Below are 16,821 nucleotides of genomic sequence, written 5' to 3' on the forward strand. Positions count from 1 at the left end.
TACACCCTTGTTTGATATCAATCAAACATTAATAACAGAAACGACAAGTTATGTGACTGTCTCGCATAGATGAGGTTTTGAATTGCAACCCAGTGCACAGTGGATCTGCAACTGTAGTATTTGTTCAAATTTATTTGTATAGCATAATATAATTCAAAAGCAACTCAAAGTGATAGATAGATACGTGGTGCAATCATTTGACTGTATTCAATGTTATATGGACACAACAACATGTTCAAAAGCATTCTGTAGAGAAATCCGCTGGTGCATTAGATTGTTGGAACTTTTCTTGATTTAAAAGCTTTTAAATCTACTGAGCCTTGCTTTTATGTGCCAACCCTCCACAACCAATGGACATAATGTATCCACTTAACTAACAACTATGAGGTTAACCACAGTCCCTCAAAAGCTTTTAAAAAGGATGGGTCTTAAATCTCTGAATGCTGTATTGACATCGTTGTTTATCCATTGTAAAATAAATAGGTGTTAATGAAAATACTACCCCTCTGTCTTTACACTGATAGTCACCATATGATCATTATTAATAATTTTGCATGAGTCATTGGACCTCATGCAAGAAGCCATATACAAACAAACTGCCTCTTGCTTTTGTTCGTATCTACGATTTGTTATTTTGTTAGTTTCTAGGATTCTAGGATTGCTTCATTAAAGAAGCAACGTGTTGCCTGACTGAAACTCAAATTTACATTTTTATCCAGTTATAAGGCACATTTAGTGTTGTTAACTTAACTTTTGTATAAATATGTCTCTTGTATGTTGCATTAAATACTTACAGACGGGTGACGAATTAACCCTTAGATGCATGACCTACCGATACCTACACTCTTCCATGAGTGGGGTCAAAAATGACCCCAATTAGAATGAATGCGTTTTATGCTGTAAACTTAAGAAATTCATTTCATTTTGGTTAAAGATGATGATTTGTATTATATTTTGGTAAACAAAATAATTATTTCATGTTTGACATGGTCATTTATCACTTTTTTATAACATTTTTATCCCAGCTTTTAAAAAGGTCAAAAACGGTTAACATCCAAAAAGTATCCCAATTAGAATCAATGCATTTAATGCAATATTATAACACATGAATGATTTCATGTTTTCCATGCTATCACAACTTCAACATTCATTGTTTGTGTATCCGTCTGTTTGTCTATGCATGTACACACACGCGTCTTCTTTCTTCTCACTGTGAGCAGCTGTTACAAACTACTTGTTTCTGGCTGTGAGCACTGCACACAGGGTCACTGCATTTCCAGCAACTATTGGTGGCTTTGCACACATCTTACACCTCTTTCTCTTCTGTTGGCCCTGTCATAACCCTAACCCTAACCATCATAGTGAGTCTGCTTCTCTACACAACAAATACAGTAATGTTAGCTATCTTAGTTAGCTAGTGTTAGCTTACTAGAAAGTAATTTGATAATAATAATTATAATAATAATAAAAATAGGTGCGATTTATATAGCACCTTTCACATATCCAAGGATGCTTTACAATTTGATGATGATAACACAACACTATATCACACAAAAATCATGTATGTGGAAACTAAGTTCATATTTTATAACAGCATATATATTCTCAGGTATAAAAATTATGATAATACTTGTACTAATAATACATGTATGTTGCTGTGAAAAAATAATCTTTAGGGGTGGTGAGACTGCTGACATTAGATGTGTGGATCGACAGTAAATATACCTGACAGTCACAGTTGATAAAAATCAAAGGTTCCTAGGGTTAACCCTTGAAATTCCATAGAAAATGATTGGGGTCATTTTTGACCCCACGTATGGAAGAGTGTGGTACTGATACAAAAAATGTGATTACTTAAAAAATATAACAATTAGATACAAATCCAAATGGCCTCGTGTCAAAGACAACCTATTTGAGGAATACATGGAAGATTAAACGATAAAAATTTAAAATTACAAAGATATTGCAAAAAAACTACTGCTGGGGTCATTTTTGACCCCACTTATGCATCTAAGGGTTAAAGGAAAAACAGTTACAGGTCTGAATGCTTGACGCCTACAGTGAGGGGTTCAGATGGGTCTGTTATGTGGTGGGGGGCATTTTATTGGCATGGTCACATGACATGACACGGGTCACTGCAAATCAATACAAAGTTGTTGTAAGTGATCACCAATGATGAAACATTTCTATTCTGATGGGAGTGGTCTCTTCCAGGATAACAATACCCCCATCCAGAGGGCATGAGGGGTCACTAGATGTCAACCCTTTTGAACATCTATCAGAGATTCTGGACAGAAGTCTCCACCACCATCATCAAAACATCAGATGAGGTAACGCCTTTTGGAAGAATGGTGTTCATCCCTCCAGTACAGTTCAGAGCCATGCAAAGGTGCACTTAAAGTAGGTTGCACGTGGTGGCCCAACACCTTACCATGACACTTTATGTTGTTTTTTCCTTTAATTGGTCCCGTCTGTAATATTAGCCTTAAATGGTTTCAGTTTCTAACAATATGATCTTGTAATATGGAATATAATTTAATCAGTATTTTTACCTTTATTTGATAGTTGTCAGGTGTACATATTTGTGTTGTTTTCATATTTTTACACTGTTATTTTATATTTCATATTATTACTAGACACAGTATCCAAGGTAATGATGCAGCTATAAAGCCGATCAGGTGGGTGTGTGACCATTAAATCAAAACCTGTAAAAATTAATGTTTAGTCAACAGGAGACTTTATTACTATATTGACATCCAGAGTGATTATCTATGACCCTGATCAAGGGGAGACTGTTGGCCCTTTCAGTTGTCATTTAAAAGTTATTGAGCTTGGCTACAGAAATCATTTATTAGTATTGTAAGTTCCATTGATTATGATTTTATTTTATACAGAATCTTTTGTATCTCAAATCTCAATAAACAACTCATCATTCACATCAGAGCTAACTAGAGTTAACTACTAACTATCAGCTGTTCCACCATCATCACAACAGATGCAGACTGTAGGCTGCCACCACTATCAGTGATATTAAAGACACTTAAACTTACACACTTCAACTGTGAATTATAGTTAGCCCGAGAAGATAGACCCGTGTTATATTGGCTGATTTGACAAAGTAGCAACTACTATTGATAAAGCAATTGTGTTAGTTGTCTGTTTACGCATCTAGCAGACACAGAACAACATCCTACTACTATAATTGGAGAGCAGTATGTTTGTCCGTCCGTCTGTCCGTCTGTCCGTCTGTGCGTTCACCTTTCGCCAACCCCCTCCATGCCCTCCAAGGTTTAGGGAGCCAGCCATTGCATATGGCATTTTTTTTTTCGCATTTTGCGGTCCTGGAGTCCAAACTGGAACAGAGCAGCTCTCCCTGTGAGTTGGTGGACGCTAGATAAGCTTGTCTGGAAATACGGGAGCTACAGTACCACATCCCATAGTGAGCACTACATGCTGTGGACGAATACATTCACCAGCCAATCGTGATTTGCGTAATGAGATTAATGCTTCTGAGGTCTGCAACGAGGCGTGCATCCCATAGTGAGACATCTCACTCATATTATAATAATAATAATAATAATAATAATAATAATAATAATAATAATAATAATAATAATAATAATAATAACTTCGATTTATATAGCGCCTTTCAAGATACCCAAGGTCGCTTTACAAGAGTGGGAGTAGGGGGGTAGGGGCAGGGTGGGGGTTTAGGGAGGGTAGGCAAGAGAGAAGAGGTGTGTTTTGAGGTGCTTTTGGAACTGTGACAGAGAAGTAGCGGAACGGATAGGAGGGGGCAGAGTGTTCCAAAGGGTAGGGGCAATTGCACAGAAAGCCCTGTCACCAAAGGTCTTGAGTCTGGTGCGGGGAGTGGAGAGTAAGTCCTTGCTGGTGGAGCGCAGGGACCGTGACTGGGTGTACGGGTGGAGGAGGTCAGTGATGTACTTGGGTGCCAGTGAGTGAAGTGATTTGTAGGTGAGGAGGAGGATTTTGTAGCTGATGCATTGTTTGATTGGCAGCCAGTGGAGTTTCTTGAGGATGGGGGTGATGTGCTGCCAGGGCTTGGTGTGGGTTAACACCCTGGCAGCTGAGTTCTGGTTCTCAAAGAACCGGTGTTATGTAAATAACCTAAAGTATTGTGTTTTTCTGTATGATTCAGATGGCTGCAGGCAGTTCCACTACAATAAGGATTTGCAGCAGTGTTGTAAACACTTAATCATTTGCAAACACTGAGATAAAGACTACAGTCAAGTTTCACTTTCCCTCTGATTCATTTAATTGTAAACTGAATGTAAAACAACAATATATATAATATATATATATATATATATATATATATATATATATATATATATATATATATATATATATATATATATATATATATATATATATATATATATATTGGACCAATATATATATATATATTGGACTTAACTTTTCAACAAATAATACATCTAATTCTCTGTTATGGACAAACAGGCTGTACTTCTGATGTTAACTGAAGAGACTAGCTACATTATAAGCATAGCTATTTGAGTTTATCCCATGCCACCAGTGACCTTTATCTTTAGCAATCATTTAGTTCATTATCTCTCAACTGACTCACAGTTGTTTCAGTTTGTAGGAGTAATCAAGATCATTGACACAGATGAAAGTTGAATTTCTATAATGATTAATGATATTTTATGTTGACCCCTGATCAGCAGTTCTAAAGCTCTTGTTTGTTGTCTCTGTTTTATCTAACGCATTATAGCATGTATTTAAAAAATAATTAGATTTACTTTTGTGGGTTTTCAGTATTTGGCAGATAGAGATGATATGAGTGAATCTGAATGGCTTGAGCTGATGCATACAATTGTTCTTGCAGGGATAAATACAAATGTATTCAATTGAATTTAACAGAATGGGTTTTATGGGTTCAATCAAAGTCTTGGTCAAGATAGCATGTATTGAATTAAATTGAATTGTATGTTATTCCCACTACCTTGGCACCTCTTAGCGGCAGTGTGGAGCCGGGTTGTGCGGTCTGGCCCCTCCTTCTCCTGCAGGGGCTGGTCTTCTCTGCAGTGTGTATAGCAGAGAGGGCTGGACCTGCTGCTCCTCCTCCAGACTTCCCACTTTCACAGATTTACACGATTAACGTTATTCGACTGAAGGGGAAGGACCGTTAAATAACCTCTAAAGCGGCGGTGAGTGTGGTTGTCTGGTTTATTTAATTCATTTATCATGATCATTAAACCAGTTTGAGACTAACGGTACGTCATGGTTTATTGGAGGTGTTGCCCACCGACCGGTTTGTTTGATGTAATCTGCTGCATGTTGTCACTTATAATAGTCAACAGCACAACTGTGACGTCCAGGCACACAGTTTTAATCCAGGTTTGATTTTTATTGTTGAATGAATGCGATTTTGTTGTGCAAGTGATCTATTGTTGTCAGAAATCCTTAAAGCAGACTGCAGGCCATAAAAAGACAGGCCTACTTCGGAACAGGTGCTGTGAACAATCTGAGCATGTATTACATGCCTGACGTACACACTGTGACTTTTTGATAGTTATGAGCCTATGAAGTAGCCAGCATATAGTATATGAAGCATTCTGTGTCTTTTGACAGCCAACAGTAGCTCCTGTGCAGTATTTGAGCAGAGAGGCTGTTGGTTGTTTTAGTGTATTGTTTAGGGTTGAAGTCCTATAGATGACATCATGACTACAGGACTGCATGGATCAGCTTTTCACAGCCCATTAGAGGGAGAGAAAAAGACACATCTTTTTGGTTAATAGTCAGTAGTAGCCTCTCTTTGGCTTGTTTGACATTCCTGCAGACATATGGGGCCTCAGAGTGGGGGGGTTGGCCCTGTAAACAATGTTCTTGTGTGAAAGTTTTTTTACCATTAAAAGCATTTGCTATTTTGCTCAGCAGCTTGTCCATTTTTCACCCTCATTCTCATGAATGTCACAGTCCCTCAACACTGTAGCGCCATCCAAATTTTGCATGGACCGTTTACTGAACTTCATTAGGATTCCTTTTGAGTGGAGCAGAGCAGCACAAAAGATCATCCCATGCCCCAGTTTTCCCTGCACACTGATTCAACTTTAAATTAAACAGCCTGCTTTCTTCACTTGTTTGGTTGTTTATGACACCTGTTTTCCTCATAAAACTATGAGGTCCTTTTTGGACGCTTGTCCAACTTTAGTGCGCTAAAGTCCATTAGGGTCTGCTTTAGCCTGCAATTCACGCTTCTGTAACTCACGATAATGCCTGTACTAATGCCAAAACATCAGTGAATGACCTTTTCTGTTCTTTTTTGTCTCATTCCTCCTCTCAGCCTGCCTATATATCCAAGGTATCATATTTCTATTCTTTTTGTTGTTGTTGGGTTTGTTGTGTTTCAGTTAGTGGTGGGTTGTTCTCTTCTCACAATTTTCAGTAATCATTTTTCTTCTGTACATGCTTGCTGCCATTTCTAACTGAAGTTTCACTTACTTTGATTTTACTTGTTACCATTACACCATAACGACCAGACCAGGAAGTAGACTAAACTAAAAAAAGAAAAGTAAAACTGAGTTGGTTATCAGAGATATTGTAAGGAAAAGGCTTGAATTGTTATTGTTTGCTGGATTTACCTTTTGCAATTGTATAGCGAGGACCAACCAAATACAGAGGCAACGAGCCCCCCAATGCTCCCTTCTCCACATTTTGACCAGAATCCGAAAAGAACATCTCTACATATTATTTATTCAGTTAACTGTAAAAATGTGCTGTTATTTCCCTGGTGTAAGCTAATTGGTGTTTCAAAGTCTACTCCCCATCGCCAGGAATAACATTTTGTAGGAGTCCTTTTTTATTTACTTATTGATTTGTTGGCCTGAAAGTAGTCAAATATAACAAATAGTCTAAAGATACTTGAATTATCTTTTAAAATACTCAACACATGTATGTTTTTAATTGTATAAATGATATATAAATGGCTAATGTTTGAAAGTATTCAATTTTATTCAATTCAGTTTTATTATATAGCACCAAATCATAACAGAAGTTATTTCAGGGCACTGTAGACATAGGTGTAGACTGTACTGTTTATCTAGATTGTGCTCTTTATCTAGATCTTTCTCTTTATCTATACTGTACTCTTTATTCAGTTTTGTGCTACTTTAAGGCTATCAAGATAATGTAAAGTCCATGTGGGATCAGACTAATTAGTGGGAGACAGATTCAGTCAAACCACTGGTTTGAACTTGAGTTTTCTCCCAGATTGCTTACACAAGAGTGTGCCGCTGTAGCCATTAGACAAGAGTGTGTCGCTGATCAGCCTGTTACTATTAATAGACAGTAGCGTGCATACCCACCCACCTCCATATTTTTATCTTGCACCAGTATGTATCCAGTTGGAGGGATATCTGCAACCATATACGCCAACCGGCTACGGGAAGAGGGCATGGGCACCAATGAGCAGGCAGTGCACTTTGCCAACCAGGACTATGAGGCACTGAAGCAAGAATGTGTGGAGTCGGGCTGCCTGTTTGAAGATCCCTGTTTCCCCGCTGAGCCCCCATCCCTGGGCTTCAAGGAGCTCGCTCCCTTTTCCTCCAAAACTAGAGATGTGGAGTGGATGAGGCCTACGGTGAGAAAACTGAAGTTCACATGTTAATTCATTTGCACACATTTACACAGAAATAGATTTGTTTTTCCACAACAGACCCCAGACCTAAAGTGAGAAATAAAGTGGAAATACTTACTCATTATTCTTTTAAAATATTCACATAATATTTCACAACAGGCATGTGGTTGTCACTGCTGCTGCTGATGACAGGAACAAACATGTCATACAAATAAACATATCAGTGACAACTCAGACTCAGACAGAATAGTACAAGTTGCTACAGGCACCTCTCAGATCACTGCAGCTGTTGGCATGACTTGGCATTCCCAGACCAGTCCTCTCTGTGACATGTGTTTACATTGTTTCATAAACACACGGTAAGATGACACCCAGATGCAAGAATAGTAATGGTCTGAAAGAAGTGTTACTGTCAAGAAGATCTTAAAATGTGTTGACTTGTTTTGATTATATTTCAATTAGAATACGAGATGAAATTGCATTTGAGGATGTGATGTCTTTAATTGGTCTCACCCAGACATTTATTTTTTCCATAGGAACTGACAGGTGACCCTCAGTTCATTGTTGGTGGAGCCACTAGAACGGATATCTGTCAGGGAGCGCTGGGTGAGTCCTTATTGGTCAAGTCATTAAATCTGTCATGAAATTATACAAAGAGACGTGGTGATGGTGCTAGAGGAAAAGTCAGGATCATCAGACACAGTTGTTCAGATCATCAAAGTTATTACAATTCAGTTATTACATGTGGGGCATGTGAGTGTTTGAACCAAATATCATCGCAATGGATCCAATATTTCCAAGACATTTTACAAAAAGCCACAAAAAACTCAACCTGCTGGCGGTGCTAGATTAAAAGACAGGCATTAGGCTTCTTCTCTGGACTGGAACGTCTAAACAAAAATTCATGGCAATCCATCCAATAGTAGTTGTGATATTTCAGTTTGGACCAAAGTGGTGGACTGAAAATCTATAGAGCCATGTTGCTTGCATGAATTAAAACAGAAAGAGGAGACAATTTAGATGGAATTACAAAATGCTTCGTCTCATTTGCAGGTGACTGCTGGCTCTTGGCAGCCATCGGCTCTCTCACCCTGAATGAGAAGCTCCTTCATCGGGTTGTCCCACACGGCCAGTCCTTCCAAGACGACTACGCTGGAATCTTCCACTTTCAGGTACTTAAAGTTCATCTTCTGGTCTTTACCCTTCCCATCAAGTGCAAGGCAAATAATTAAGATTGATGGAGGTCTTGATTATTGCTCTGTGTTGCAGTTCTGGCAGTTTGGCGAGTGGGTGGATGTCGTGATAGATGACCGGTTGCCTGTCAAAGATGGAGAGCTCATGTTTGTTCATTCTGCTGAAGGCAATGAATTCTGGAGTGCACTCCTGGAGAAAGCTTATGCCAAGTAGGTGTTCAAACTGCCTGATCATTTTGCTAAATTATTCAGTATGCAATAGGAAGATGTCTCTCTCAAACATATTCAGAAGTGCTGCTGGTAATGGGAATACAACTGAAGTGCGTTTTTTGTGTGGCTCCAGGCTGAATGGCTCCTATGAGGCTCTGTCTGGAGGAAGCACCACTGAGGGGTTCGAGGACTTTACAGGTGGTGTGTCTGAGATGTATGAGCTCCGCAAAGCACCCAGAGATCTTTACAGGATAATTGGAAAAGCTCTGGAGAGAGGCTCCCTGCTGGGCTGCTCAATCGATGTGAGTGCTGAACTCTTTGGCACACCATCAAGACACGCCAACCAATGCTACATCATCTTGAGAACTTATTAGACCAATTACATTAAAAGCATTTCTATTTATTTTGGCACTTTACAAATCATGCTCGGAAGCACTGATCGAATGTCATTTGTAATACAGATCACCAGTGCCTTCGACATGGAGGCTGTTACATTCAAGAAGCTTGTGAAAGGCCACGCCTACTCAGTCACTGCATTGAAGGAGGTATGACACTGTTGTCTTTATTCAGCTACCACTAACCATGATATATATGGTGCAAAGTTATTTATCACTCTGGCATTATTCAGGTTCATTTCCGTGGCAACATGGAACGTCTAATTCGAGTACGTAATCCTTGGGGTCAGGTGGAGTGGACTGGTGCCTGGAGTGACAAGTGAGTGTTGCCAAGCACAGTTAAAGTGCCTGTGTACTTACATTTTGTTGGTCTAGAAGTCTTTTTTTAATGAGCATTATATCTCATACTGCCTACTTGTTTTGTGTCATGTAGCTCCCCTGAATGGGATGAGATCGACCCGTCTGAGCAAGAAGACCTGCACCTACAGATGGAAGATGGAGAGTTCTGGTAAGATGTCTCAGGTGCTGTAATACTTAATGGTAATTCTTATGTAGTATGTATGTATTATGTACATTTTTTAAAAGATAAGTTTTACAATTTTGCTGATGAAAACTGATGCCACTCTCTTATCAGTCCATGAAAAATACTAAAAGTCCCATCCAGACATATAGAATCCTCTGCTTGGAATAATAATGATCTATTTCTGATATGTTTTTTCCACACAAAAGTCAATCACCTCATTGAAATTCTTGAAATGGCATCTCCTCCTTCTCCCTCATTGAAAAACCCAGACTCTATGAATATGCATATATTGTTAATTTTGAAGTTTTTCGTGCTGGTAACAAAATGTCTCCTACTTCATTGTAAAGTCAATTTTTATTGTATGTTCACTGGAGGCTTCACCTTTCCACATTACACTTATATGAGTAGCATACTGGATGATGACTTGATTTTGTTACTTTTTCTTAGTCTTAGTAATTTCCCTAGTTGTATTAGTTTTGTTACGACATTCCCAGGAACTGCAGATGGAAATTATCTATAGTTAAATCTGGTACAATATGTCTTCTCCCCGTGAGAGATGAATGTTTTGTATATTCTCCCTGACAAATATTGGAACAAACTAAATTTGTCTCTAGCTTCATATTTAGTGGGCAGATGGGAGAGTGGTATCGATCTCCTCATTTACTGTAACTCTCTGCAAGAAAGAGAGGTCATACGACTCCTTTTAAAAAAGTCGCACTGAGGTTTCTGACCCAGCACTTTATTCTGGTTATTCAGGATGTCCTTCAGTGAATTCTTGAGGCAGTTTTCACGTATAGAGATCTGTAACTTGACTGCTGACGCCCTGAGTGACGATGGTATGAGCCACTGGAACACCACAAAGTTTTATGGTACATGGAGGCGAGGCAGCACTGCTGGAGGCTGCAGGAACCATCCCAGTGAGTCCCAAATGCACAGAATTTAATGATAAAGTAATGACATTGTAATATTTCTCCCTGTGATATCACTGTGGCTATGAAACAATCTTATACAAATCCATCATCTGTACAGACACGTTTTGGATCAACCCTCAGTATAAGATCACGTTGCTTGAGGAGGATGATGACCCAGAGGACGATGAGGTGGCATGCAGTTTCTTGGTAGCTCTCATGCAGAAGGACCGCCGCAGATATCGGCGCCAGGGTCAGGATATGCACACTATTGGCTTTGCTATCTATGAGGTGAGAGCAGAGACTAAAAGTCAGTATAATTACTTTGACCTTCTCGTGGTTATTTCAGCTTTTTACTGCACTGTTTTTAAATTTTGCCTCAGCTTATTCAAATAATTTCTTTATTATATCTTTTCTACAGATTCCAGAAGAGGTAGGCATAACATCAAATACTTAAAAATAATAATAAAAACATTATCAGTATAATCATGATTTCACATGTTTAGCCCACTTATTTAAAGTTACTTCTTGTACAGCACTGTTGATCATTTGATTTATAAAGTGGTTGGCAGTGATGTAAAGTATATATAATTTGAATAAATTACACCGAAAAACATGCAAATGCATCTCAACCAATTATTGCTTCCTACTGCCTTTAGTTTAGAGGCTGCCAGAATGTCCATTTGAAGAAGAATTTCTTTTTGAGCCATTCATCGTGTGCTCGCTCTGAGACCTTCATTAACCTGCGAGAGGTGAGCACACGGCTGCGACTACCTCCTGGAGAATACCTCATTGTCCCCTCCACCTTTGAGCCCAGTCAAGAGGCGGACTTTGTCCTCAGAGTCTTCACTGAGAAGCAATCAGAAACAGAGTACGTTATTTTTCATGTCAATATGTGTGTGTGTGCAGTAATTGTAATGTGTGGCGGGGGAAATCTACTGCTAATATGTTTTTGTCCATTACAGAGAACTGGACGATGTTGTCTCTGCTGAATTGGAAGATGAGGTACACATCAGTGATGTGTGACTAATGCTATGGGACATAAGAAAATATTACCTAGTCTACTGTATGAATAGCAGGAAATAACTAGGAATCTCATGTGATACCGATACGTTGATATTCTTGCTTTCCTATAGGATGAAATAACTGAAGATGACATTGATGACTCTTTTAAGTCCATGTTTGCTCAGCTGGCAGGAGAGGTAGGTTCTGAAAAACATATCTATCTTACCCTTTTAAATTATTGTTTGAATTACTTTATAACACTATTTTAAATCATCTTTGTATAGTATTATTGGGATTGGTAAAAGTGGTAGTAATGGTATTTGCAATGCAATGGTTTTAGATGATCTCTAAGCTTAAAAGATCTGAAAAGGTATTATCTTTATTATGGAAGAAAACGAAGTATTTCTGACTTGATTTTAAGACTTGCTCCTTTCATTTTCTTGTCCTTGCCTTTCCAGGATATGGAGATTTCTATTCGGGAGCTGAGGACTATTCTAAACAGAGTCGTCTCCCGGCGTGAGTTTTCCATTTATTTTCAGTTCATAGCTGCTGGAAAGTTTACATATTAGTAATACATCTCCCATTACTGTATTAGATTCCACTGTAGAGTGATCACCATCTGTTTCCTGCCTGTCTTACAAGCCTCTGTGTAGCAGAGTGTTTGCAGGTCACACTGTTTCAGACTTGTTTTTGCTATTTCAGACAAGGATCTGAAGACTGATGGCTTCAGCATGGAATCCTGCAGAACTATGGTCAACCTGATGGACGTATCCTGTTGAGTTATCAAACAAGAATAGAACTAAAAAGTTTGTTACATTGATTATATTAGAAAGAAAGATATAATGCTTTTAGTGTGGTAATGATTGTCCGTTTCTAGTTTCATCCTTGACAACATGTTCACCAGAAAGATGGAAGTGCCCGTTTAGGGTTGGTGGAGTTTCAGCTCCTTTGGAATAAGATCCGAAAGTGGCTGGTAAGATTAGGTTATGCACAGTTTCACACCTGAAGAGGGTCTGCATTTCTGTTTACATATCTGCCTCTGTTTTACAGGTCATTTTTAGAGACTTTGACCTCGACAAGTCAGGGGCCATGAGTTCATATGAGATGCGTCTTGCTGTGGAGGCAACAGGTATAAAGGCTATTAAGCACTCACATTCATGTAAAGTATACACATTTACAGAGAAGTGTAACACTTTCTTTTATTTTTGTTGTCATCTTGTGTAGGTTTTAAATTGAATAACAAACTGAACCAGGTTCTGGTTGCCCGGTATGCAGAGAATGAGATGATTGACTTTGACAACTTCATCTGCTGCTTAGTCAAACTTGAAGCCATGTTTAGTGAGTACTCGTCCTTCTAAATGTAGACGTTTGTACATTATTAGTCATTAATTTAATGACAAATGACAACCTGTGTGGAACAAGTTGGGTTATTGCAATAATAAACAAAGTGATTTTTTTTTCAACAGGGGCTTTCAAGCAGTTTGACACGGAGGAGTCAGGAGAAGTTGAGATGAATCTCACAGAGGTAATTTCTGTTTTGAGAGTAAATCTAATTGCATTTTTTCCAATCTTTGCTGTTTGTCTAAATTAATTTGTCCTTCTCACATTGCTAGTGGCTTTACCTTACCATGTGTGGTTGAAGAGGACTATCTTGCCCTGCAGACTGCCATGAATGTGGGAACACTGAAGACCCTCAGCCTTAGTGACCAGATGATCTTTTAACACCACCTCATTTTATCAAAAGTTGCAAAGAGCTGTATACAGAAATCCAAAGGCCAACCAAGCCAAGTGTCTCCTGCTAGAATCTTAGGAACTATGCAAACCTACAGTATGAAGCATACATTGTGCAACCCTCATCTCTGTAAACATTTTTTTTTAAAAACTAGTATGTTTATGCATGACAAATCACAAGCTGTAATGTGCATTGTAACAGCTGATTTTATACTTTACATTTGAGTTTTGCTGTCTGTACCCATCAAAATCTCATGAGAAGCTGTTTTAGCTGAAGTTGAAGTTTTAAGTCTGTTCCTGTAATGATTTTAAAAAGTGAAGTCTTATAGTTTCTACCAGTCATTCTGTTCTATGTTAACGTTTTTCTTTCTTTCCTGATTTTATAACAAATATTTTTTACAGGAAATAATCTCCTCAATGTTCAGTTTGTTGTTTCATTCATACACCAGTAGGTGGCAGTACAGACTTGATCTGATGTCAATGATTTTTTTAAACTCTTTGCATTTGATACTGAAGTTCAGGCTCTTCAAACAGTACACCATTTTCTTCTATGGTTGAAGTCAAGCAGCTGATCGGTTTAGTTTTACACCATTGTTTTGCACTAGGATTTTAGTTTAAGGAAATTTCTTCACACGAGTGAGAAATTTCAACTCGCTCAAGTAACATTTACAGGGATCACATGCTACTGAATGCCTTATACATGACACTAGGATGCTAAAAACTATTAGAAATGTGCCAGTTATGTCTTTATGTTGTGAATGTATGTTGTGCCTTCAATAAATATTTCCCTCAAAGTTCATGCTTTCTTGGTTTGTTCATTGTGTTCATGATAACATGAGTTTGACCCACACATGGCTGCTTAGTATGCCAGAAACTCCTATGTTATGCATTTAAGATAAAGGTTAAGTTTATTGTAAGCACAGAGAGACCTCAGTGAAATGCCAGACATGCTGACAAAAACATTAAGTAACTAAATATTGTATTCAGAGAATAATTGTAACAGTGTGTACAGTATTTTCCTTGATGGTTTATTGGGGACAAGAACATTAACTCCCAGCAAACTGAAATATAGTTTGTACATCTCAAAGAATAAAAATCACAGGATATTACAATGATAAATGATAAAGTGAAGAAATTATTTGCACGATACTGTTATTAAACAAAGGTACCAGCAATTGCTAACACTTTAGAGTAGTCTCCCTCCATATTGCGTAAATGTGTGGGTACTGGGACCTTAATCCTGGTTCCTGTTGGGTTCCCATTATCCTCAATCAGAATAACATTGTTCGAATCAAAGCGTGGAGTCATGCGTTCTCCAGGCATTTTGTGTCCAACGATTAGTGCCTTCTTCTTCTGTCCTTTGATGGCAAGCAACACTCTGTCACCAACTTTTCCAACGCCGTTCTTGGTGTAGACATGGATCACTCTTGGTGGCCGGTGAAACGGTGTATTTCCAAGAGTGGAGTTATCCACAACACGCACTCTTGTCAATTTCTGAATGGCTGCTGCCACAGCAGATACACTAACAAGACAAAAAGTAAATAAGTCCTCATCTTAAATCAACAGGAACCATCAGTTAGCTGACATGCAAAAAAGTCACTGTTCTAATCAAGGGCAAAATAGACACTTAAATTGGTGAACTTTGAACAAGTTGCTCCTTAAACTAAACAGTAGAGACTGTCTGTAGTGATCATATCATCTGCACACACAAATGCTAAAGCTGTTCCATACACAGTGAATGAATAAATACCAGGGCTGGCTTCATGGGGCCATTTAAGGGGATAAAGCAAAAAACTGTACTATGTGATTAAAATAAATTAAACTGTATTATAGGAGCACACCAGAGACAGTCCACTATTGCGGTAGCTACCTAGTCATTGAAACAATTGTTTTATTTATAATTAAAAACAACACAAACATCTTACTATCACCTATTTGTATTGTTAGGTCTCCTACAGTTTTGCCCTGATGACAATGCTGAAATTACTCAAGGACACTGTGATAGCAACCATGGTGATGTCACTGGGGTTATAGAACATTTATATCCTACATTACTACTACATTCACCTACTGTGTAGAAGGAGATGCAACACATCTTCCACACACACACACACACACACACACACACACACACACACACACACACACACACACACACACACACACACACACACACACACACACACACACTTTCTCAGTGTATGTGCACAACAGGGTTTTATAATTGTGTACGTTCCATATTGAACCATGACTGGCTTCCAAACTAGTTGTAATGTCATGAAATCAAGTTTGTCTTTTAAAAAAAGTGGCCACAGAGAAACTTTTCCTCTTGTGTCAAAGTCTGCAAATACATACATTTTGCACAATGAAGGTCAATTATTCTTTTGAACATTTTGGATTGCACAGGGACTTGAATAATTCACAAAGACATGTTGAAGCCTGTCACTACTCAATATGCACAATATTAAAATAAAAATTGTCAAATTGTCCACAACACACCCACAAAATGTGCTGGCAGTGGAGTTGACTATCACACTGAGTTCTCCTCTTACCTAAAAGTCCTATGATGGACGATGGACGAAGCATCTACGAGGAGGCCAGTAAGAGATCTTGAAAACTGGGGAAGAGCCATAAGTGTACTGTGTCCGCTGGGAAGAGATATTACACACATGGTTAGCAGCTAGTAAGCTAAGGGAGTTTTCTAATGATATCGCTAGCATGAGCTAACAATCACATGAAGACAGCTGAACCTGTTTTAATTCATAATAACAATAAAAAATAAGACACAGAAGTGAATAGTTGAATTATAAAGTGTGAAAGCGCAAACTATTAGTTACCCTTCTTGCCAATGTCAAAGTGTGGCGTCACCAACACGCGACCAAACGCCTTTAGCCGAGAGCTAGCCGCTAAACAGAATTAGCTTTAACATAAAAAACAGATCGTCCTCGCTGCAGATAATGAATTTGGTTTTGGGAAAAAATATTGCTAAATATCAATCGTATTGTGCCCGTACAAAACTAGAGTAAACCAATTATAAAAGCTCCCGTGTTGTTGTGTCGGCCACAGCTAGCTTGTAAAGGAAAACATAGAAATACAAGAGAATAGAAGCGACACAACGGGGCCTTTAATGATGACGCGTGCCGCTCTATCAACTTGGCTTCTATCTACGTCACGCTGTAAACCCGAGTACGTCAACACGTCGTCGCCTCCCGTCGGACTGGTTGGGTTAGCGAGA

General features: G+C 38.6%; 2 protein-coding genes across 4 annotated transcripts; one reads left to right on the plus strand and one right to left on the minus strand.

The window, feature by feature from the left end:
- The first annotated feature begins 5,097 nt into the window (after nucleotides 1-5,097).
- LOC133992127 (calpain-1 catalytic subunit-like) lies at nucleotides 5,098-14,385 on the plus strand. Of its 3 annotated transcripts, none has more exons than XM_062430820.1 (22): nucleotides 5,098-5,192; nucleotides 7,378-7,624; nucleotides 8,158-8,227; nucleotides 8,675-8,793; nucleotides 8,891-9,024; nucleotides 9,158-9,326; nucleotides 9,486-9,569; nucleotides 9,653-9,738; nucleotides 9,853-9,927; nucleotides 10,699-10,859; nucleotides 10,972-11,141; nucleotides 11,272-11,283; nucleotides 11,510-11,721; nucleotides 11,816-11,855; nucleotides 11,987-12,052; nucleotides 12,314-12,371; nucleotides 12,558-12,622; nucleotides 12,760-12,828; nucleotides 12,906-12,984; nucleotides 13,080-13,193; nucleotides 13,322-13,380; nucleotides 13,469-14,385. In XM_062430820.1, exons 2-22 carry the CDS (start codon nucleotides 7,379-7,381, stop codon nucleotides 13,493-13,495), a joined length of 2,115 nt encoding a protein of 704 aa, XP_062286804.1. In that variant the 5' UTR covers nucleotides 5,098-5,192; nucleotide 7,378; the 3' UTR covers nucleotides 13,496-14,385. The 3 variants fall into 3 exon arrangements, with proteins under 3 accessions (XP_062286804.1, XP_062286802.1, XP_062286803.1); XM_062430818.1 differs by having other exon boundaries at nucleotides 5,150-6,346; XM_062430819.1 differs by lacking the exon at nucleotides 11,272-11,283 and having other exon boundaries at nucleotides 5,150-6,346; nucleotides 10,972-11,160; nucleotides 11,517-11,721.
- Nucleotides 14,386-14,593: 208 nt separating this feature from the next.
- Nucleotides 14,594-16,675, minus strand: mrpl14 (mitochondrial ribosomal protein L14). The gene is made up of 3 exons (XM_062430635.1): nucleotides 16,424-16,675; nucleotides 16,139-16,234; nucleotides 14,594-15,108 (listed from the first exon to the last, which is right to left on the minus strand). Exons 2-3 carry the CDS (start codon nucleotides 16,216-16,218, stop codon nucleotides 14,742-14,744), a joined length of 447 nt encoding a protein of 148 aa, XP_062286619.1. The 5' UTR covers nucleotides 16,219-16,234; nucleotides 16,424-16,675; the 3' UTR covers nucleotides 14,594-14,741.
- Nucleotides 16,676-16,821: the final 146 nt, after the last annotated feature.

This window comes from Scomber scombrus, chromosome 12 (assembly GCF_963691925.1).
Source record: "Scomber scombrus chromosome 12, fScoSco1.1, whole genome shotgun sequence".
Taxonomy (NCBI): Eukaryota; Metazoa; Chordata; class Actinopteri; order Scombriformes; family Scombridae; genus Scomber; species Scomber scombrus.

Bases quoted from the DNA above. Each gene is read 5' to 3' on its own strand.
- LOC133992127 (XM_062430819.1), top strand. From the start codon at position 6,288: ATGACCTTTTCTGTTCTTTTTTGTCTCATTCCTCCTCTCAGCCTGCCT. The intron at 6,347-7,377 runs GTATCATATTTC...ATCTTGCACCAG, and splicing joins AGCCTGCCTATATATCCAAG to TATGTATCCAGTTGGAGGGA. The intron at 9,570-9,652 runs GTATGACACTGT...GGCATTATTCAG, and splicing joins CAGTCACTGCATTGAAGGAG to GTTCATTTCCGTGGCAACAT.
- mrpl14 (XM_062430635.1), bottom strand. From the start codon at position 16,218: ATGGCTCTTCCCCAGTTTTCAAGATCTCTTACTGGCCTCCTCGTAGAT. The intron at 15,109-16,138 runs GTAAGAGGAGAA...TTGTCTTGTTAG, and splicing joins GTCCATCATAGGACTTTTAG to TGTATCTGCTGTGGCAGCAG.